We start from the raw sequence: 21,867 nt of genomic DNA on the forward strand, positions 1-21,867 counted from the left end.
CACTTTTAGTATTGCAAGATCATAATCAAGGTTCTAATCACGTGACGTTTTGATCAACCAAGAACCCGAGATCACAACACAGACCATGTTACAAACAGCCCCCGCCCTGACACCTCCCATGAGTCGAGGTATATAATTCCCCTTGGCACAATCTCTCTTGACATCATCCACATCGTCTTCGTCTTCCACAACCGCTCTCGAGCAACCCTCTACTACTCCCACTTTACAACCCCCACAACAAACACACTACAATGTCCGGTCGCGGAAAGGGTGGCAAGGGCCTCGGCAAGGGCGGCGCCAAGCGTCACCGCAAGGTTCTTCGTGACAACATCCAGTGAGTCTGCCTCTCCTTGCTCAACAGATCTTGTTGCTGACAACCAGGGGTATCACCAAGCCCGCTATCCGCCGTCTCGCCCGTCGTGGTGGTGTCAAGCGTATCTCGGGCCTCATCTACGAGGAGACGCGTGGCGTCCTCAAGATCTTCCTCGAGAACGTCATCCGTGACTCGGTCACGTACACTGAGCACGCCAAGCGCAAGACCGTCACCTCGCTCGACGTTGTCTACGCTCTTAAGCGCCAGGGCCGCACCCTCTACGGTTTCGGCGCCTAAGTGCCATCGTACTCGCGACACTAGGTCGCTGGAGGAGGAGGAGGAGTTTTCGTTTTCGCTCGTCTTTTTGCCGTCGCACTATGCGACGATGATGCATTTCGAAGTTACCTGTTACATATTGTTGCTGTTTGTGTTGGAGTTGGTTTGTGGTGGATGGGAGAACTACGCGACGATGATGCATTTCGAAGTTGCTTGTTACATATTGTTGCTGTTTTGTGCTAGAGTTGGTTTGTGGTGGATGGGAGAACGGTGGAGAATGGGTGGTGGCGAAGAAGGCCGTTTGGGTGGCGAGCGGCGGTGATGGGAAGACGGGGGAAGAAACAGGGCGCTCGGAGACGTCAGGGGTATACCGTCGACTGCGAAAATCGTCTGCATCTGAGTTGGGTGGGGCGTTGGCAATCTGCCAGCCATCAGCCATTGCTGGTCAACATCTACGCCGCCTGGTTGCTTTGGGTTGTACTGCTAGCCTGTTGGGGGGTGAGGGCATCTGCCAGGTTGCCGGCACGCCTTGTCGAATCCTGTCCCACAATAACCAATAATGCGCCAGTCGAGGTCAAGCAACCTGTCCCACCATGGCTATTCTGACCCCATGTCTACCTGAGGCGCATCCGCAAGCTCCCTCACACTTGAACCCATGCTCTCATTTGTCATCATGGGTTTCTATGTGCATGTACGTGGGTAGTAGAAGAGGGACCAGGCGCGCGCAGAGAACGCGCTCAAGTGAAAGGTGCGGTCTTCGCTTGGCCCAAGGCCCCATGACCTATGGCTCCTAACCACAAGGCCACAAGCTGAGATATGACACAGAAGCGTGCCATACAAGCCTAGATGAACCAACCTTGCCCTCGAAGCTTCATGACTCCACTCCACCACCGCCAACCTCCACACCATCATGCCACGCGTCAGTGCCACGCCACATGCCGTCACCACCACCACCACCACCACCACCACCACCACCACCACCACCACCACCACCACCACCACCACCACCACCACCACCACCACCACCACCACCACCACCGCCGTTGCCATGTATACATTCTGCCGCTTAGAGGACGGCAATAGTGCCAGGGTTATACCGCTTCGTGTTGTAGACCGACTTGCCGACCTGATGTCAGCTCGAGCACACAGAGTACAACTGCCGCCAGAACAACACATGCTGCTCCAGCGGTCTGCACGCAACTCACCTCCCAGCCCTCAACGTCCTTCATAATCTCCGTCTCGCGCGCCAGCGCCGCCTGTGACCGGCGGTATTCGTCACGGTCCTGCTCTGCCAGGATCGCCGGGACGAGGTAGATGCGCGACCACGCGTTCTCACGCGCGAGCTCACTGGTGTTAGCGGGACTCGAATTGCAAGCGAGGAGGAGGGTATGGGGATATCTCGACAGCTGAACAACTTGTCCACAGCTGTGCGTACCCAAGCCACCACCCGAGCTCCCTCCAGTTGCGCCGACTCAAGAACACCTCTCCTCCCTTTGCGCGCACACTCACCGCCTCTCGTTGACACCCGCGCCGTAGCGCCAGAAACCAAGGGCGCAAATGGCAATGCACCCGCCGAACATTGCGATACCGCCGACGCCACGCACAGGCAGGTTGCGCTTGAACTTGACGTTTTCGTAGCCGCCGGGCGGCGGCATGTCCCTGGGATTAGCGTGATTGAGCGCGTGTGCAGATGTGCGCGGAGATATGTTGGAGGAGGAGCACGGGCACAGAGGCAAGGTGGAGGAGGGTTCGAGGGTCCGAGGGCATCTCGGTCATCCACCTCCGTCTCCTCTATGCCTCGCCCAGCCTCCTCTCCTCTCATATGCGCAATACGCACTGCCGGAAACCGTGGAAGCCGTTGGGGTTGGCGTTCGGGTGGGACATCTGGGGTTAGCCGTGGATTTGGGAACATGGCGGAGCGGGCGGTGCGGGCGGGGCAGGAACAACGGGCAAGGAACGGCGAACAGAGCGAGCGCAGCGAGGCGTGGGTTGTGCAGCGGAGCGTGGGTGTGCAGCGGTGTGTTGACAGGACACCCAGTCGTGTTCGGCGTTGCGCAAGTCTCGTGCAGTCGCCAAGTCGCTCTGAGGAAGACCCAACGAGACGCCGCGCACGCCGCGCATCGGACCCTGTGTTTGTTGTGCCGCTGGTCGATGTCCACTTGATGCCGGGTTCGTCCTGCCCGCCGCAGCCGTCGCCGGCGGCGTACTCACTGTCGATGATGCTCTGGTCTGGGTACAGCGGACGAATCGGGCGTGATGGTGGTGGTCAGCCTCGCCGGATGAATATCTGTCATCATTTTATTGCTTTTCTCCGCCCGGATGGTTCACTCTGAAAACGGCCAGGTCCATGAAACATATCCATACCGGTGTCGCGTGGCAAGTCCGTTTCGGTCGACAATGCCGGGTTCTTCGGTCAGGCCTCTTTGATGTCGGGTTCTTCGGTCATGGCCTCTGATGTCGGGTTCTTCGGTCAGGCCTCTCTGATCTCTGAAGCATGCATCTCGCCGGCTTTTACGTTCCGCTTGCTGACGAAACGGCTTGCCCGCCAGAACCGGGGACATTCCGGCCGGGCTCACCCGCAATGGCCTGGACGCGCTCATGGTTCGCGGGCTTTGCTGCAGCGACATTGGCCGGGCCCCGGATGGCATGTCTGACATGTCTGTACGCGTCGCGTCGGACCACACGCAATTAGCAATGAGCTGAAACGTGCCTCTGCCACCGTGCAGGAGAGTGGTCGGTGCGCAGGGGTTCTGATAATCTGTTTTCATGTGTCCATTTTGTTGTTCAAACGCTTGGGCCTTGTGGCGGGTCGGGCTCGGCCTCGGCCTCGGGCATACCAGCGTCGCTGGCTGGCTGCTGACACAAGATGGGTCGTCCGGGCTCCGTTGCCTTCAGTCGCACACTTCTTGTGCCTGTCTCTGATGGTCTTTGCTTGAATGAGCGCACGTCGGCGACTCTTGTCCGCCTAGCTCGCAGCGACAGCCTCGCGCACTGGTGATATTCACATGACATTATGACCAGGAGTACAAATACACTATTTGTGCAACGAGGCATTAGGGATCTCATGAGATCATGTAAAGGCAGCGAATGTACAGGATAATCATTGGTCGCCAAGCACGCGCTGAGCACGCGTGACGGCTGTGCGCGCTCCTCCGACGACGAAGCGCACACCCTGGCGCATCGCTGTGCGGCCAAAGGAGAGTAGGTCAAACATGTGTGGCGTCGGGGTGAAGCTCGCAAGCGACATGGCCAGCGGTGACGCTGGCTCGGACGGGTACTCTTCACCCGAGTCGAGGTTGGCTGTGTGGATAGAGAGGCTGGGAGGTCCAGTGTCAAGGCCGAGCATGGAGTGAGGCTGGAGCAGCGTCCGCTCGGGCAGGTCGCTAAGCGAGTCGTCGTCGCTGTCTGTGTCGTCGACGGGGCTGCGGCCGATGCGGCGCTTTAGGAGCACAGGCAGCACCGTCAGGACGGTGAGGGCGACAAGTTTGAAGATGAGCCACGGGTCGCGAAGCAGACTCGTGAGTGACTCGCTCTGGACATCGACACCGTCTTCGCCCTGTGTTGGAAGCGCCAGGCTGCCGAGAATGTTCCCGACGGACGCCGTGACATACGACCACGACGCAGAGCCACCAGCCGTCGTAAGCCAGAAAATGCGCCAGTCAACACCGACGACACCGCACGCGACGTTCATGCCTGACCACGGAACGAAGCCCATTGCGCGCATGAGGAACAGGCGGCTCCAAACGTTCGGACGGTCTTCGGCGGAGCCGAGCGGTGGTTCACGCGGGTCGTCAGATACGCGAACGGGAGTGATTGTCTCGCCGCGAACGCTGGTCACGTTGGAAGGATGGGGAACAGAGTCGGGTGCGAGAGCCGCGCGGACGAGCGCGAGCGGCTTGGGGAAGAGCACACCAATGAGAGGCGCCAGTGGGCGAGACAGCATGTACGCGCCTAGTGAGCCAGAAGCGGTGATCAACGTGAGGAGTCCGAGGGCGGGAACCGTGTCGAACAGCGAACCGACGAGGATGTTGAGCACCACAGCACCTGGCACGCTCCATGCGTGCTTCCAGCACCCCACGTAGGTGAGCACACCGACCGTGTGCCACCACCCAGAGTTCGAGCTCTTCATGTATGCGCGAATGTCGGCCGAGAGGAGCTGCAAGTCGGTCGTAGACTTGGGCATCGACTTCAAGTGTGTGCTGGGGTCAGCTACATTACGAGTCGCTCAACTCACATAGGCATGCTCATAACGGCGTAGACCACAAGCGAGAACGACACAACAAAAAGAAGGGCAAGGAGCCCGACTGTCCAGCCAAGCTCGCGGAGCACCTCGGCAGTCTTCCCGCTGCCAGACACTGAGACGGTGCGGTACACCTTGACCCACCAGCCATCGGCCTGCGCCTGCTTGAGGGCGGCAGCACGGGATGCTCGACGCTGGCGTTTCGTCGGGCCGCCGTGCGACAGCGACTGTGACGAGATGGCTGGAGTGGGCAGGGAAGGATACCCCATCTGGTCATACGGGCAGTCATCTGGTGGGGTCGGAGGCAGAGCAAAGTAGCTCGGGGAATCCGGCAGACGCGATCCAGGGATCACGTTCCATTCAGGACCTGACCGAGTGCGCGTGTCTCCTCCGTCCTTCTCGTCAAACTCCTCGTCCTCTGAGCCGTTGAGGCCTTTTTCAGAGTCGTTGTCCGACCCATAAGATGGTCTGCGTGACCGCCGTTGCCGCTTTGGCCTGACCCACGAGATGACGCGGGAGAAAACAGTCTCGCCCATGTCATATGCCGACGAGAGCAGGTCGGTGTTATCTTGTTCGGGCCGGTGCGGCTCATAGTCCTGCTGGTACTGGCGTGGGCCGGCCGTCGAGGGCGGCGACGGGGGCGTGACGTACATTCCACTCCATGGGGGTGTTGGGAGAGCGGTGGACGACAGGGAAGGGAGTGTGACGATGGTGGGTTCTTCCGCGAAGGTGGTGGAGGACTCGACTTGGGGAACTAAGGTCTGAGGGACGACGATCGAAGTCGAAGTTGAGCGTGCGCGTGTCTCGACAACATTGTTGCCTTTGGACGAGGCCTGCAGTCCAGACGGAATGGGCGTCGTGGTGCGATCTGGCTCGGCTCCGCCATCGTCGTCGGGAACGAGCGAGCGGCCTTTGAATAGGTTGGGAGTCGAGATGCGGCGCTTGAGTCCGTTGCGCACGCGTGTGGGACCGAGGTTAGGGGACCCGCCGCTCGGACCGCCTGTTGATAGACCCGCCTCAGGCGCATATGGGTTAGAGTACCCTAGGGTTCTGTGAGACGATGCGCTCGTGGACAGTGGCGGGCGACCGCCGGACACCGACTTGGAGGTGCGTCTTCCTATGCGCACGCCGAGGCTATTTGAGCCACCCAATGAGACTGGCGACGATGCAATGGGCCCGATTATTCCAAACTCTGAGGGCGTCTCGACCATGACACCCCCTGCGATATCGCGCGACATCTGGCCGAACGAGACAGTCGCCGTGCGCGCTCGCAGTCTACGTGGTTGGGGTGCGGTGGAGCTGTTGATGGACGAGGTGACGCGGTGGTGGAGAGTGTGATGGACAAGCGGTGGACAGTAGAGTGGAGTGGGAAAGTTATGTCGACATGTATATGGGGGAGGGGGTTTGTGTCAGCTTGGATTGTGTCGATGTGTTTGCCAAGAGTCTGAGCAAGGTGAATCTATACAATTGGCGCGTATAGCGTGGGAGTGAGAGCGACGACGATATGAATGGGGATAGTGAAATGTTGAAGAGAGAGAGAGAGGGAGAGAGAGAGACAGAGTGTGGGGTGGGAGCGACAAGGGAAGCGGAAAGAGGCCACCGCAGTGCGCGCGGATCCGCTGGATGGTACAGGGCCGCAAGTTCCCCTGGCACACACCGACTTTGGGACAAGATGCGTGCGTGTGGAGTGTGGCGTTGTCGCGAGTTCAATGGGTGAGAATTGAGGGGCGAGACATGCAAGGCCGCCGCAATGAATGTGTGATGCAGTAAAGATGAACAAGATGGAGATAGGAGATTGGAATTGCAAGCAATTCAAGGGCTGCACTGCAAGCTGGGCCCGTCGGCCGAGAAGAGATGCGGTGATACGCCACAAGAGCAACGTTACGCCTCACCAACAGTGCTTGGCCTCTTTGGAGGAGAGCTGAAGGAAGGGGAAAGAAGGTGGAGGTGGGTGGGATCTGTGACTCACGATCTCTGAGGCATGGTTGAGTGAGATTATTGTGGGCCTGCGTAGTTTGTTTGAAAATCAAGCGGAAAGTCGGCCTGTCGGTCGGTTGCCAGTCGGTCGGCGTGGGCACGGGCACGGGCGCCGAGCGAACCGAGCAGGTTGGGAGTTGCCGGGAAATGCAATGCTCTGGTGCGGTGCGGGGGATGGCCGAAGGGGATAGCAAATGGTCACGCGGTGATGGGCAAGATGTGGATGGTGGAGTTGAGTGAGAGTATGCGACGGAATCTGTGTAATTGGTTGAAAACCGATCAACAGATGATAGAGCTTGTGCTAGTAGTAATTGTGATTATTGTAAATGGGTGGCGGCGTGATGCATGACCCCACCATGTTGTTGAAGAACAAGAACAAGGGTAAAGAGCTGTGCCCCTGCCACCTACCTGCGTAGCTTCGTAGTCCCTCCCATCCTAATCCAGGGTAACTAGTTGTCAAAACATTACCCTTCTCATCCGCCGCCCGAACCCAAGGTCTCGGGCGCCGAGGTAAACTTGTCGGCTCACAAACTTTTGATCCCGCTATTCTACTTGCTTGCTCCACTGTCATGGCTGTCATTCTAGTTTTCCCCACTGTTCCTTCCTTAAGCCGTACCTCGTACCTTGACTCGTCTTCCCCGATGCCAAGGCAGATCGAACAGTTCGGCCGACTGACATTTTACGGATCACATGTGCGATGCCGCAGGCGTCTCCGCACGATACTGATGAGCACGCTGGCAAGACGCAAGACGCAAGACGCAGGACGCAAGGCGCAGGCCGCCATCCTCGCTACAGCAGTGCAGCAGTCACCAGGTCGGTTGCTTATACAGCTGATCACTCCGAGTGACTGAACCATGCCCAAACTAACAAGGTTATCACGTTGATTCATACACCAGCAGTGCATCTTTTGGTTGCCAAGGCTTGGCAACGGCCGACTGCGATTTACAAGCCTCGTACTGACCTTGTTGACCATTGACGTCATGTCATGAGCGGCGCCCACTCTGATCACAATGTAGAAGTGACAGCAGCTCGGTTCCCTTGGGGGCAGAGAGGGGCAGAGATCAAGGCATGGAGAATCCGTTCCGCACCGCTCGCAAGTCGATCACGATATGCGATCGGCGACAAACTCCACTTGGGTGCTACCTCGAGATTGGCGTTACCCGTCACACGGTGATCGCTATCAGCTACAAACTTGTTAAACTGCCAGATGCTAGTCTCTTGGTTACGAATCAAACTGACACCATGCAAGAGTCACGCCGTGACTGACTTTACAGATCCAGGTACGTCGTCAAGGTGGGCAGCGACGCCGACGAGAACAAAAGTCTGTGAGCAGACCTAGAAATGCAGAGACGCCTCTCTGATCTGGCGATAACGTTGCGGTCCCATCGTCGCTCTGGGATTCCAGCACTTGCGAGGCACACGATCACTTGCACAGCATGTCTTGGCTTACGTCGGAGAACACGCGGCCGGCGGAGGCTGGTCATGAGGTTGCGCTCGCCGAGACTTGGATGCAGGAATGAGCTGATGGGCCATGGCTCACCGCCTCACCGCCTCACTTCGGCTCCGGTCGACCCACACCACCTTACCGGTCAGCCTCAGCTGCTCGTCTTTTCCACACGATGACGGGACATCCCCCCTGCCATAGTCATGCACGGAGATGCCTCTCTGGTTCGGATTCGCGTGCAACAAGTTACGAGACCCACATAAACTATATTCAAGCCAGTAAGCATTAAAAACGCGGTCGAAACACACGGTACAAGCTGTACTACACGGAACAAGCTGTCCCCACACAGCCTGGTCTCCCTCCCCGGCGCAACTACTGGGTGACGGGGACAGTGTTGACGTCAACCATTTCCGACTTTTTCCTGCCGGCCTCGATCTGAGCCTCCTCTTCAAGGTGTTCCTCTGTGCCCATGTGCGAGGTGTCGTAGCCATTGCGCTCGAGGAAGGCGCGCCACTCAATGTCCTCATTGTTCATCCAGTCGGGGCCAATATTGGGGATGGCGACCATGGCAACAATGGCAGCAAAGATGGCAAGAGAAGAGCCAACCCAGAACAGACCCGTGTTGGAGAGGTACTTGCTCTTCTTGTCGAACGAGGCCTGGATCTGGGGGAACGTGTAGTTGCCGATAAACGCGCCAGCTGGGGTGTTAGCGGCTTCCACTGCCCCCAAGACTTACCCTTGCCAATAGCCGCCGCGATACCGTACAGCTGACCACGGGCGGCGGTGGGCGAGATTGCCTTGGTGGCAAGAAGACCCAGATTGTTTCCAGGACCAACTTCACCCCATGACAGGAAGATACCGTACATGATGGCAAACCCGACAATCGAGTCCTTTGTGAGACTGTTGTATGCGCCCGAGAGAGCAAAGCCGAAGATGGCCTGCATGACAAAGCCGAGGATGAGGGTATACTTTGGACCGAGGTAGTCGACGATCAAAGAGCCGACAAGGGTTCCTGGAACGTAGAACGCGTTGATGAGGCATCCCCATCCGATGGTCTCGTACAGACTCATATTGGGGTTGACCTTGGTGGTGATGGTGTCGGCATAGTTGCCAAAGGGGTATGTACTGTTGTCAGCGCAGATATATATATATAAACTTACATCCAGTCGTAGATGAACCAAACGATGGAGATGCCGACTAGACGGAACCAGTATCGCTTCAAGAGGAGCCAGTAAGGGATCGGGGCGCGCTTCATGTTGTTCTTGGTGTAGAGTTCCGGCTCGACCATCCAAATACGGGCGATGAGGAGCACGAGCGGTGGAATGGCACCAAGCAAGAACGTACCGCGCCACACGGCCGCCAGGTGATCCGTCCCAAAGATCCAGAGAAGAACAAGAGCGACAAACCAGGCCATGGGGAATCCAATGTCCAACATAGTGTTTGTGGCCCAGACAAAGAGCTTTTGCTGGCTCCTCTTCTTGACGCCAGTGTTCTCGGTGGCCTCTGCAGCTGTCACCGAACCCGACGCTGAGGATCAGCATCACGTCCAAAGTCGTGTACAGTAAGGAACTCACGGTATTCTCCGCCCAATCCGATACCAAGCAGCGTACGGAACGCGATGATGCTATTGATTTTGACCTGTACCGAGGCTCCGCCGGCGCCAGAAACTGCCGAGAGGATCGAGAAGATGAAAATGAGGGCCGTGCAGATATACATGCCAACCTTGCGTCCAATCTTGTCCGATACGTATCCGAAGGCTATATGTTAGATTTCCGTGTCGGCGCCTGGCTCGGCTCACTGAACATGCCGATGATCATGCCCATAAAGGTCATGGCCGAGAGGAGCGACGTGTCTTCGGCCGTCACGGCTGCTCCATACTTTTTCTTGAGGATTGTCTTCACTGGTCCCTAGAGTCAGTACGCGGGGCGGAGGAAACTCACCATGGACGCGTTACTGTATCCGTCCGAGAACATGGCTGAGCCCTGCATGTCAGTCCACAGTCCACGGGAGACTTGTCGCTGCCGGTTTCGGTACTCACGGCCGCGAAGACGCTGGCATGTCAGCACCGTCACATCGGGCACTCACGTTCCAACATTGCCAAGCCTGCGCTTGCGCTTAACCTCGGTAGACTCCTGGACGACATTGTCATCCGCTGGCGGCGCGTTCTTTCCGAAGAAGCGCATGTTCAGTGTTGTTCAGTGTAGAATGTAGCAGTGGATATGGGAGTCGAGGGGGCCAAACGAGAGTCTTTGTCTGAGATGCTATATAAACCAAACAAGCGGGCAGGATCAAAGTGACCCAACGTCATGACTGTCTCTGTTCATCAGGTGGCATCTCCCCCCTCCCTGGGCGTGACGAGCCCGAGCGCATGGAGCCAGAATCCAAAGGCAAGAGGCGAGAGGCCGCGAGAGGCCACACGGGCTAGAAGGATAGAGTGTTAGCGGCAGAGATGCCCGATCCGCGGCATAGAAATGCTGCCGTGACGTGACCGTGGGGCGGATCTGATACCCAGAATAGCAACTGAACCGAAGGGGACCCACATGCTTACATCGGCATTCAAGTTTGCCTCCGTCAGCTCCATCAGCTCATGGTGACGTTGAATCCTCCATTCTGACTCGCTGCTCTCAACACCGAACGCGCATGCGTGAATGTCGGATCGGAGTGTCATGGTGCTCGTGTCACTGCCTCCTGCGACAGCCGTTGTGGTCTCAGGCAGTGAAACAGCGCAAGTACTCGGCGGCACTTGTGAGCAAGCCAAGAATAACACGGCACATGACAAAGTTCCACGCGGTCAAACTTACGGTCAAGCGATTGCTTTTGGATTTTTGTCGTTCAACAGCATCATGACGTCAGAGCACTGTTGATCGACAGTGGTACGGGCTTAAACCAGGACATTCCGAAGATCCATCCATCCCAATTTGGATTTGAGCTTGGCAAACGAAAGGCACCACACGACGTTGCATGAACGTGCTCATGATACGCTGCCCAGTGACGGCTGTTCACTTCACCACTTGTATGAGGCTCGTAGGCCATGTCCAAGACACAGACTCGAGACACGTTCATGACTGTGTCACAGTTGCTAATCTAGTCGACAGGTTGGCACGTCCTCATCTCTCATGTCGAAAGCTTTCAAACTAATCCTGACGCGTGCACGAACGTGCACGGCCGATCATTCGTGCTGTCTTACTTTAGGATATCGCCCGTTTCCAAAGACCAAGACTAAGACCAAAGGCCAGACCTAGAAAAACCGAGGCAATCTTGAACGATCGTGGTAGGCAGATGTTGGGATCACAAACGTGCGAGGAATGTCGAGTTGACAGTTCTTGTCATCGTGTGTGTGGCGTCTGCTTTACACGTTAGTCGCCACCCGAAACATGGGGTCGGCGCCACTGACGCCTCCACTGAGCCATATCAACTCGTCGTGTCGGCATCTGCTACATCTAGCGGAATCACAAGCAGTGGCTGATCCATGTACAGTGCTAATCTCCGTGGGTGCTTGTTCCTACTATGGAGGAGATGGTCATGTCCGATTTGCAAGGTGTCGCATTGCGGTACAGCCCATCTCGGACTAGCTCATCTCGAGTCCGACATGGGCTGAGCCAATACACCCATCGAGGGCGCTACTGGCCGAGTCCACCCCACCTGGGTTCATGTTGCTTGGTCAAAGTTGAGCAGTATGATCCATCAGTCCCGAGCGTATCTCGATACTGGACTCGACTCGACAGCGTAACATACTCTTCCTTGGGGCCAGCGAAGAGTAGATCGTGAAGCCTGTTCAGGACTTCCGACGCTACGTCTACGAATCAGGCGCCGTCTACGCCGGCCAGCGGATTGGGTAGCCAGTCGAGGGTCTAGGCGTCGGAACGGCTGGGTAAGTAGCCTAGAAGAGGCTTACCAGGAAAGGATGCATCACGGCCCGGGGAGCACCTTGCCTTGGACGCCAACCTTGTCCTGCTGGGCTTCGATGTGCGGCGTGGCAATGCAGGTGGCCTGAATGTCGCAGCTGGGGGGGAAGACGAGACATATGGGCTGTGGTAAGTCCGTGATCTCGACTACAGACGTGGCCCTTTATGTGGACACGGAGCGGCGAGCTGATGTCCAGTACATGCAATTCTCACAAGAGTTAATGGCAGGGTACATCTGGTGTAGAGTGCGAGAGTCTGGACCGGCCAATCTCTCTTCAGACAGATATACAACTGTAGGCAAGCATCGTGGCGAGCGATAAGCCGGGGTGCTCATGTATATGGGTTGATCTACTTGTCTCGCCTCAAGAGGTTGAATGCCACATGTCTGGATCACTGAGGCCAGCATGCTACCTATTTTTGTATCTCCTATAACGCCTACCCAGTAATGGATCCACCTCTTGTCAGCGTGACTGACTTTGGCCACCCTATGAGTCACACACGGAGGCACCGGGAAAACCACAGACAGCTGACGTCGACTGACGTCAACGTCTTGTGACTGACATTACCCCACCTTGCACCTGCGATCACGCGCGGTCCATACCTCACGGTACCGAGCAGATGGCAATTGACTGCGGCACAGATATGGATGCGGTGCCGCCATGTCGAGGCCAAAGCCCGTCGATTACCGATTGGCGCCTCATTTACCGCCTCAAGCAAGCAGCTGCATTTTCCTATGATCGTCTATGATCGCGCCAAGCGCCCAGGGCCGCATGATCGGTGGCTCGAGCGGTGCCTTTGTGGTTATGAGGTAAGTCTAGACATCACAGCTGACGCTGTGGCTCCACAGTACAGTGCCTGTTGTCATCACGTCATGACGTCCATCTGTTCTAGACCAGCCCTCATTACCCTCATTACCTTGGCTTGCCTCGTTCTAGACTTTGTAGCCAGCTTTGGTGGCGACTCTGCAACGCTCTCTAATACTCTGCTAATGCGTCTGCTTCATATCACGTACAACTGCCGCCGTGGCGGGGTGCTTTACAATGCTATGTGCTCATGTCCGTTGAATGCAATGGTGAAAACGTGCTGGTATGCTGGTAATGGGAATGGAATGGAATGGAGTCAAGGACGCGTTCGTTGTTGCGGCCCGGAAGAATGGTGTCCGTGGCGCCATAGGAGGCGATATTAAACGATTTAAATGTTGAAATAGAACAAGCCCTTGTTGGGGTTCTGCACGACGCCCTTGGGAAGCTCGTACGTGCGGTGCTCGGTACGCTTCTCCCAGTCAAAACCGGGGCGCGGGATCGAGCCAGAGAGGCGGGGACTCGCCGAGTAAGGCGACGTGGTCGAGCTCGTTGGACCCGTGGCAGTGCCGTTTGAGAGCGAGGCCGCGGCGAGACTAAGCGAGTTGGAAGGAGCGCCGATCTGGAGCCCGGCAATGTCCGGGAGCGCGGCAGACGAGCCGTAGCGCGAGCCATTGGGCGAGAAGCCCACAGTGCTGGCACCACGAGAAGGTACCGGCGTCCCGCCCGTCTGGGGCGTGCGGCTGCGTGCCGTCGAACTGGACGACGCAAGTGCACTCGGGCCGGGGCGGGCGCGGACGGGGATCGGCAGTGGCAGAGCAGTCGACGCAGCAGGCACTGGCGACAGGGTACCATAGCGCGAGCTGGGGTCACGCGAGCGGCTGCGGCTCCGCGAAGCGGCGCGGCGCTGCTGATCAGGCGTCATGTACCGGATCTGCCAGCCGCCGTGCTCAATCTCGAATGATTGCTTAGGCGTCACCTCACAGTACGAGTTTTGCCGCCCACGACGCTCCGGGTCGGGTGACTGGGGAAGGGAGCCAACAACAAAGCCATTCTCCGAGCAGCCGGTGTTACGACGCGCCCGGTCGCGGATCTCGGCCTTGCCAAAGCTGTCCCAGGTGGCGCCAGTAGATCCCTGGCGAGTCCGCATGCAGCGAATCGTACCAGAAGTTGACCGTTGAGGAACGGGGGCAATCGAGACGCTCGTGCTCCGGCTGTCGGGAGTGGCCGAACCGGCAAGGAGCGGTGGCGACATGGCGCCTCCGTCACGTGCAGGGAATCCCGACGCATACGCCTGCATCAGATAGGCAGTGTGCGATGGTGCCGAGCCGACTTCCTGCTGTGCGGCGCAGAGGGCAGGCGAGCTCAGGCCACCAAGCGAAGTGTGGCTAAGCGCAGAACGAGTCAGAGCCGCACGCTGGATACCCGAGCCATCCGACGACGACGACATGGAGCGGCGAGCGCTTGCCATGCTGTCAGGCGTGAGAGTGTGCATAGGCGTCATGGCGCAAAGGGAGCCGACATTGGACGACGAACGCCTGGAGTTGTTGTCCTGGTCGCCGTTCCAGAGGGAAGCAAGCGAGTCGCTCGACGTTCCAGAGGCGGAGCGGGGCCCAGACGAACGTTGGCGCATCATCTGCTGCTGGACCGAGACGTCGACCTGAGGACGCAGGGTACGGCTCTCGCGCCATGCGTCATCTGGAGAGTCGCGAGCAAGCCGGAAGAAGTCCAGCGTCTTTGGCATTGATCCAAATGCGTCGGGAGTTCTTGCGACGCCACGAACCCCGTTCGAGGAATCCGTGTCCGAACCGAGGAGAGGGGAGGGAGGGGCTGCACTCGGTGAAACATGTAGTCCGGCGGCGACGAGGGCATCCGAGTACGTGAAACCAACGCCCAGAGCACGGCTAAGATCAGTGGCATTTGCCGATGACGACCCGGCATCCTTGTCTGCGCATTCGCGGGTGCAGTAGATGCTCGAGACAAACGGTTCGGGAGGCGGTGGCGTAACCACCTTGATGGCGTCAATCTTCGGAGAAGCAGAGGGGACATTGTTGCCACTCCCCGAAGAAGAAGGCGAGGTGGTGAGTGGGGGTGGTTGTGTGGCGGAGGGTGCTGGTGCCTTCGGGACAACCTTTGCGAGCTTGGCGCCGACGGCAGGGTTGGCAAGACGGGGAACAGGCCGAAGGGTGGGCCTTGTTGTTTTTACGCCGTTTGCTGTGCGGGTAGTTGTTGTGCCATCCGGGTTCTTGATCTGTAATTGCGTCAATCCTGTACAATCATGCAGTCATGTAACGCAGCGGATGCAGTGATGCGGATGACGCGCCAGAGGTATGTCGGTTGGACCGCAATTACTGCCCAGCCAACGCGCCCAGTTTTGCCGCAAACCGCAAAGCCAATTGCGACTCACCCGAATAGCACCTGCAGGCGCGGCGCGCTTTTTGCCACCAGCATTCAAAGACTTCTTGTCCTCTGGTCCTGGTGGTGGTGGCGCGATGAGACGGTCGCACACAATGCAGTAGTTCTGGAAAGACTCGTCCATGGTGATGGTTGACACGCTGGTGGGAATAGCAGGAGGCGTGGTTGAATGGGATTGTTCAGGGTTTGACGCGGTGTTGATTTGATTATGATGTGGCTGGGTAGCGCGGTGGGCTGAGGGGGTTAGACTAGACAAGACGTATGCGAGGCCATGATGTAGAGTGTAGAATGGGGAGGGGAAGGTGAAAGAGATGGGATGAAGGATTAAGGAAGATGGGATGAGAGCATTGAAGTGATGGATCGATGGAGTCAAGGAGTGATGAGAGTGATCAAGGTGGGGGCGGTGGGCGTTTGATGATGAATCGATTCTAGTGATCAAGGTGAGGTGATGATTGAATGAAAAGCAATGAGGGGTTTGGGCCCAGACTCACTTTAGTTTCTACTAAAGTCACAAGCCACACGTGCGGGTAGATTGAGGGAAGGCAAGGGCGGTGGCTGTACCCTTTGATTGTGTTTGTTGGGTTGGATCAAAGTGGATCACTGTCTTTTGCGCAGCTAATGCGCCACGGTTGGATAGTCTATCCTTTTGGATCAACCTAGGCGGTTTACGCGGGGAATGCGCCTGGAACGTGTCCTCTGTCCTCTGCCCTTGTCTGTATACACGGGGTTTGTAGACAGGGAAATTGGGAGATCCTGGCGGTAGACTCCGCAGGTGGAAATAGCCCGGGTCTGGACTGGATCGCCCTGCTTTGCCACTTGAATGGTAAGGTGGAGGAGGAAGTAACTTTTCCCCTCTGTTTGCCTACCCTGTTGTGTGCTGTGTGTCCGTCTTGTTGTGCGTTTCCTCTGATCCTCTGGGCCCAGCTGTGCCTCGTATGTGTGGGGTGGGGTTTTAAACTTCTCGCTTTAACCGTCTCTATCCTTCAATGACCGCGGTAGTGACTCGAGGCGTAGATAACGGTTCGAGTATTCAAACTATCCGTAGCCGTCTGTCGAGAGTCGTGTCCGATACTATTCTTGCGTACTGGAGCGTGCTAGAACGTGCGAGCGTGGGTCCGACGTGGACGTGGGGCGCGTCCAAGTGAGACTTGTGACAGGCGGTCAATTCCGCTCCGACAATACCCGGGTCGGTGGAGGTGGAGGCAGGGCGGATCCCGGCTCACTTTACGCGAGACGTGATGTGATGGCTTTGTCAACGAGCCAGCCAGAGAGAGTGATAGGATGGGGAAGGTGGCGAGGTCGAATGTTATCCAAGAGAATAGAGTGACAAGTCGAGGAAGAGCAATGTCGAGGATAGGTGGTAGGAAAAAGTGTCGCGTGAGATGCGGGGGAATTTCCGAGTCACGCAAAAAGCCAATGTGAGAGTGTGGCGTTGACCGTATCAGGCGCGCTACGATGCTGCGTTCGGTTACAGTGTGGGGAGAACGATTGAATGCAACGCAATGCGATGCGATGCGATGCAGTAGAGTAAGGAGTAAGAGTATGATGCAGAGATCAGAACATTGCGGCGTGCGCAGATGGGCCAAAAACAAGCCAAGCTGCCGGGCCGTTAGGTTCAACGCCGTAGCCCGTAGCCCGATAGCCCGGGTTTCCGTGGCCGTGGTCTGGGCGCGGGTATCAGTCCAGCAGCAGCTAGCGGGGCTGCGCTCAGCTGGGCGGGGCAAAAGGGCCTGTCGGCAATGTCTCGGCGACCTATCGCCTGCTTTTTCGATTCTACAGGTTAACAGCGGGCAGGCAGGGGTGTCATGCCCATGTGTGGCCGGCCCGAAGCCCGGGCCTGGTCAAATCCCTGTCCCAAGAGTTCTGGCCTGCTGAGCCGCAGTTAATAGCAACATGTCGTCTCTTATCCCCACGCGAGATCCTTCAGGGTTAACAGTCCACTTTCCCTATCATCCAATATCCTTGCCTCTGAGGGGTACTGCGTATGCGTACTGCCTACTTCTAGATCTCGTCATCATACATCCTAATGTGCCATTAATCTCGGGAGACCCGCAAATTCATCTACTCATCTATATCACAGCGCCTTGTTATGTGGCGGGCTTCGAGTGGCAAGGGCGTTCATATACTACCCCCACGGCCACCGCCTCGTTTCATCTAGCAATAGCCATGCAATCACTCTGACATCCTCGTATCCTCCAACGGCGCCGCCGTACCCGTGCGCATTCAAGCATCTACAGAAGAATACCAGGCCGAGTGGCGACGTCGCTGTCTTTTGCCCACCATGCACGGATCGCCGTATGTCCCCCTGTGGCGTCATCCATTCCTGTCTTGTTCTTTCCCCGGATCCCCTCTTCCCCCTTCCCCACCTAATCCCACCAGGATACGCCGTCGCCAGTCGTATGTATTCGAGTCGGACAAGACGTCATCCCCCCATCACATCTCGGATCGGGTCCCCTTCCGAGCGCACCGACATTTGGGTCGGTGGGGTGTCTTTGATCAGCTGATGTGGGGCCTAGTGGGGATCCCGGGTTTGTGGAGCTTAAAGGCGGGTTAGGCGGGTCGGTAGGGGAAAGTCGGAGAAACAGCCCAATCAGCCCCAGCCTGCGGGTCATCCTCGGTACCTCTGCTGAGCTGGATATACGGTGACTCGGGTGCTCATCATGCCGAGGAACTACCGACTGCCGAGGGAGGGATGAGGCATGTGATGTGGTGTGGGCCTCTGGGCGGTAAACGGGCCGTGAGTGCGGGCCTGTTCCTCTTCTTCATCCATTCAAATCCTGCATGACGCCGAAACGGGGGGCCGAGGACGCCGAGGATGCAGAGGAGGTATCGCCAAGAAATGCGGGGGGCCGATGACGCCGAGGATGCAGAGGAGGTATCGCCAAGAAACGCCACATTCTGAGACCGGTGTAGTAGGCCAAGTCTTGGCCACCGAGGAACCGAAGAACCGGCTTCAGTCCGAGTACCGCAATGTGACACGCTTCTCTTTTGTTGGGGACCAAGCCGTTCAATAAGCCGCTTGGACATTAGGAAAGGAGTTTAATAGGCCCCTATTAGACATAGGTCATTGGGTGGAGCAGAGAGATAGCGCATGTCCTTGTGGCTGGAACGGAGCTTATCTGGGTGCACGTGGGAGAACTTGACGATTGGCGAGATAGAATACGCTCAAGCGCTCAGCAGCAGACGGCCAAGCGGATGCTGCGCCCCGCTTGGCAGTCTGGCCGGTTGGCGGGGCGTCTGCGTGAGATTAAAAGGCACTGCATCGCCATGGTCGTGTTCGCTTCACTCTCGCTTGTTACGCGAGCGATGATTGCTGCGAGCGGGGATTGCGTGACGTTTGTCGAAACCAGCCTTGATTGAACTTCAAAACCACTCGAGGCTCTAAGCTCAGTAGTGACAGACGCGTCAGCGTGGTCCATTACGTGAGGGCATGAGGGGCAGTGCATCGCCATGCAATGTTGGCCTCACCCTCATTTATAACTGCGAGCGCTGATTGTCATGACGTTGATGATCGGGACCTCGCTGGTGGTCTGCAACGGCCCGTCCAACTGCTTGCAGGGCTTGCTCATAACTGCTTACGAGGCGACACGAGGAACGATTTATGATTCTAAACCAACTGCGCGCACGTTCCCGTGCGGGACACATGGACACATGCATATGGACATGGCAACTTGTCATGTGCCTGTGTCCATGTGTGCAAGTTGCCAAGTGAGACTATCGCTCGGGTTGCGACGCGACAGCGCGGCGATGGATCCACGCGTCACGCGTACCAACACCAACCTCCTCCCCGCCTTGCCGTATTCCGGGCCTGGACCACCACAGATGTCCAAAGCTCCTAACCTAAAACAAGACACAAGACACGCATGTCGCATGGTCATCTACAACCCGAGTTATACTCGGCCCCCTAGCAAGGGCATCTATAAACTACTGTCGCGCATGATATCGATTATGGCCCACATGTACTTTCGCCTCTACAGCTACGCGCCTACGCACGTGCACGCTTACGCGATTTAAAGCCAGACGACCCTCTGTCGCGCTTCATTCCTCCAGGCCCAAATAGCATGCCACGCCGCGCCGGCATCTCCTCCTCCTCCTCCTCCTCCTCATCACTGTCGTCAACCAGGTCAGCCTGCAGATCGTCGTCGTCGCCGATCGGCCCCTGGTCCACGTCCATCGACTGGAAGCCCGCGAGGGTGCGATGCGTTCGTGGTGGCGTCTCGGGCTCGGGCTGCGTCGCGGGTGCGACGGGTATCGCAGGCGTTGGGAACAGCAGACGAGGTTTCGGGCAGGGATGTGGGTCAAAGTCCGGGTGTGTCGGGTCGAGTTGAGATGGTGCATACTCCGTTTCGGGAGGGAAGAACGGGTTGGCGAACACCTTCTTGGATCCGCGGCTGTCGTTAGCTTTTGCTTCTCTAGAGTGGCACGGCAACTCACAAAACATAGGTGACATGCGGGCTGTCTTCCCGAGTCGGGTTTGCGCGCACCACCTCTCCCGGCTTCGCGATGAATGGGTTATCCTCGTCCATCATCGCCTGTCGCCGTGCGGCCGCGGTTAACGCTTCCGAAGTGCGGTCGAGCCCAACAGGGACGCGAGGGCGTCTCCGAGGGTGCGGTGACAGGGAACGCTCCTCGCTCGGGCGCAATGCCTGAGGAACATAGGACGTCTCAGTTCCAGGCGTAGGCGGGACAGGCCGAGACTGGGAAGACGACCAGGAAAGGAACGGGTTGGCCGTGCGCGAGCTGGACGGCTGCACAAGGAAAGGGTTTTCATGGTGGTCGACAGTCACCTTGTCGACAGGCCCGTGCGAGCTGCGCATCACTCCGCCCATTCCCACGCCAACACCAAGCCTTGCGCCAAACTTGATATCAGACGTCCCATCCGCCTGCGTTAGCCCCATCTGCTGCGCAAACATCAGTCCGGGCCGTCTCCGTGGCGGCACCCGCTCAGCAGGCTCAGAAGGCTCAGCGGCCGACTGTGCAAAGAAGAACTGGGTGTGCCCTGTTGGTGACGCGGGATCCTCGGTGCTGGGGGATCCGCGCTTGCGTGGAAGAGTCTGGGGCGTGGGAAGGTGGATGCCAGAGTGATCAGACGGTGCGAGGGTGTCTGTCCGGCGACGCTGGGTCACGGGCGTCGGTAAGTGGAGCTGCGGCTTTTCGGGCGTGGGCATACTGTGGGAAACGTGAGCTTCAACTTGCAGCGGGAGGTGAGCGACGACGTACGCTGACATGACGTCGACTCCTCGTCCACGGCGGCGGCGCTCGGCGCTGCGCGGAGGGTCGATGGAGATGGACGGCATGTTGGGTGACTCCATCTTGACGCGGTCACTGATGATGGGTGATGAGGACAAGGGGTACTTGACGACGAGGAGAGCAATGAATGAGCAATGGTTATGTGCAAGTGAAAGGCCAACTGGGTGTGGTTAGGACTGGCGAACAAAGGATGCGAGTGAGCGCGAGGGGTGCCAGAAGTGATGACCGCCGTCGGGGGCGTCGTTGGCGTTGTCGTGTGGGAAACAATGGGGCGAGGGGCGGTGTGAAGGATGCGTGTCGCTGTTCACGCGTTGATTGTGGAGATGAGGAGTGTAGAGTGTGCGAGGATGAGGATGAGGATAAGGATGAGGATGATGGGAAGGGTGATGAGGTATCGTCCCGCGATGCCGAGTAGAAAGCAAAGAGTGATGTCGAGAGTCCCTACCGGAGGGGCCTCTACTTTGGATGTTTGTTGTTGCGGAGGTGGAGGAGGGAGGGGAGACGGGTAAGGGGGGTGGAGAGGGGGGAAGTGATAAGATGTGATGCGTGTGTTGGATGAGAAACAGGATGTTTTGTGTTCGACTCTCAACGTTGACTATGGTTTGCGTGTGTTTGCAAAAGGGAAACAAGATGACAGTTGAAGGGAAAAGCTAGACGCGACCCCCATGGCCCAATGGGCCCATGCATGACCCCACTCCCAACTACCTTGCCACTCTCTTTGCAAGATGGCTGAATACTTAAATTCTATTGGATACGTCATACGCTACATAAGAGCTACATTACTCTTTGCTGTAAAGCACGTGGCAGATACCAAAGCAAGGACTAACCTGATTAGGATTATTTGTGGCGCACAACTGTGGTATTAGGATACCCCAAAGTAGCGCAAAGGCAGAGGCATCAGGGTATGTAAGAAGGCGTACCACACAGTGGCTGGTCAGTTAAGACAAGCCACATTAGCGCAGAGGACGCGAACGTGAGTAAGAATTTCAGGGTATCCCTCAGGAACACAAGGACGCGTTTGTACCCAATTATACCCAACGAACGGGACATGGTCCCGGTTTGACCATTAGAGTAATGACTTGGATGACTGAGGCCTTTACATTTTGGTACAACTCCTTGAACCTCATCCCCACCCTTGAGTTTCCCTGTAGACGCAATGGCCATTGGTGCAATGGACGAGCCACTCCCCCTTTGGTATGACCCTATGTGTGTCGCGTCCAGTAGGCTCTCATGCCCCGATTATCCTG

The 21,867-nt window shown here is 57.4% G+C and overlaps 6 protein-coding genes across 6 annotated transcripts; 1 reads left to right on the forward strand and 5 right to left on the reverse strand.

Moving 5' to 3' along the window:
- Positions 1–251: 251 nt before the first annotated feature.
- HHF1 (uncharacterized protein) lies at positions 252–610 on the forward strand (the record flags this gene model as incomplete). The annotated part of the gene is made up of 2 exons (XM_060598984.1): positions 252–334; positions 382–610. The coding sequence occupies 2 exons, from the start codon at positions 252–254 to the stop codon at positions 608–610; spliced, it is 312 nt and encodes a 103-aa protein (XP_060455723.1).
- Positions 611–1,655: 1,045 nt separating this feature from the next.
- On the reverse strand, positions 1,656–3,189 carry CcaverHIS019_0305290 (uncharacterized protein; the record flags this gene model as incomplete). Its single annotated transcript, XM_060598985.1, has 6 exons — positions 1,656–1,715; positions 1,795–1,936; positions 2,099–2,248; positions 2,427–2,473; positions 2,801–2,818; positions 3,166–3,189. 6 exons carry the CDS (start codon positions 3,187–3,189, stop codon positions 1,656–1,658), a joined length of 441 nt encoding a protein of 146 aa, XP_060455724.1.
- A 500-nt stretch (positions 3,190–3,689) lies between these two features.
- On the reverse strand, positions 3,690–6,812 carry CcaverHIS019_0305300 (uncharacterized protein; the record flags this gene model as incomplete). The annotated part of the gene is made up of 3 exons (XM_060598986.1): positions 3,690–4,788; positions 4,824–6,128; positions 6,799–6,812. 3 exons carry the CDS (start codon positions 6,810–6,812, stop codon positions 3,690–3,692), a joined length of 2,418 nt encoding a protein of 805 aa, XP_060455725.1.
- Positions 6,813–8,622: 1,810 nt separating this feature from the next.
- On the reverse strand, positions 8,623–10,433 carry GIT2 (uncharacterized protein; the record flags this gene model as incomplete). The annotated part of the gene is made up of 8 exons (XM_060598987.1): positions 8,623–8,948; positions 8,987–9,375; positions 9,411–9,777; positions 9,825–10,007; positions 10,049–10,157; positions 10,191–10,232; positions 10,289–10,301; positions 10,336–10,433. The coding sequence occupies 8 exons, from the start codon at positions 10,431–10,433 to the stop codon at positions 8,623–8,625; spliced, it is 1,527 nt and encodes a 508-aa protein (XP_060455726.1).
- A 2,913-nt stretch (positions 10,434–13,346) lies between these two features.
- Positions 13,347–15,494, reverse strand: CcaverHIS019_0305320 (uncharacterized protein; the record flags this gene model as incomplete). Its single annotated transcript, XM_060598988.1, has 2 exons — positions 13,347–15,206; positions 15,363–15,494. 2 exons carry the CDS (start codon positions 15,492–15,494, stop codon positions 13,347–13,349), a joined length of 1,992 nt encoding a protein of 663 aa, XP_060455727.1.
- Positions 15,495–19,355: 3,861 nt separating this feature from the next.
- On the reverse strand, positions 19,356–20,667 carry CcaverHIS019_0305330 (uncharacterized protein; the record flags this gene model as incomplete). The annotated part of the gene is made up of 3 exons (XM_060598990.1): positions 19,356–19,761; positions 19,805–20,539; positions 20,591–20,667. The coding sequence occupies 3 exons, from the start codon at positions 20,665–20,667 to the stop codon at positions 19,356–19,358; spliced, it is 1,218 nt and encodes a 405-aa protein (XP_060455728.1).
- Between the last annotated feature and the right edge of the window lie 1,200 nt (positions 20,668–21,867).

Source organism: Cutaneotrichosporon cavernicola, assembly GCF_030864355.1.
Source record: "Cutaneotrichosporon cavernicola HIS019 DNA, chromosome: 3".
In the NCBI taxonomy this organism is placed as follows: Eukaryota; Fungi; Basidiomycota; class Tremellomycetes; order Trichosporonales; family Trichosporonaceae; genus Cutaneotrichosporon; species Cutaneotrichosporon cavernicola.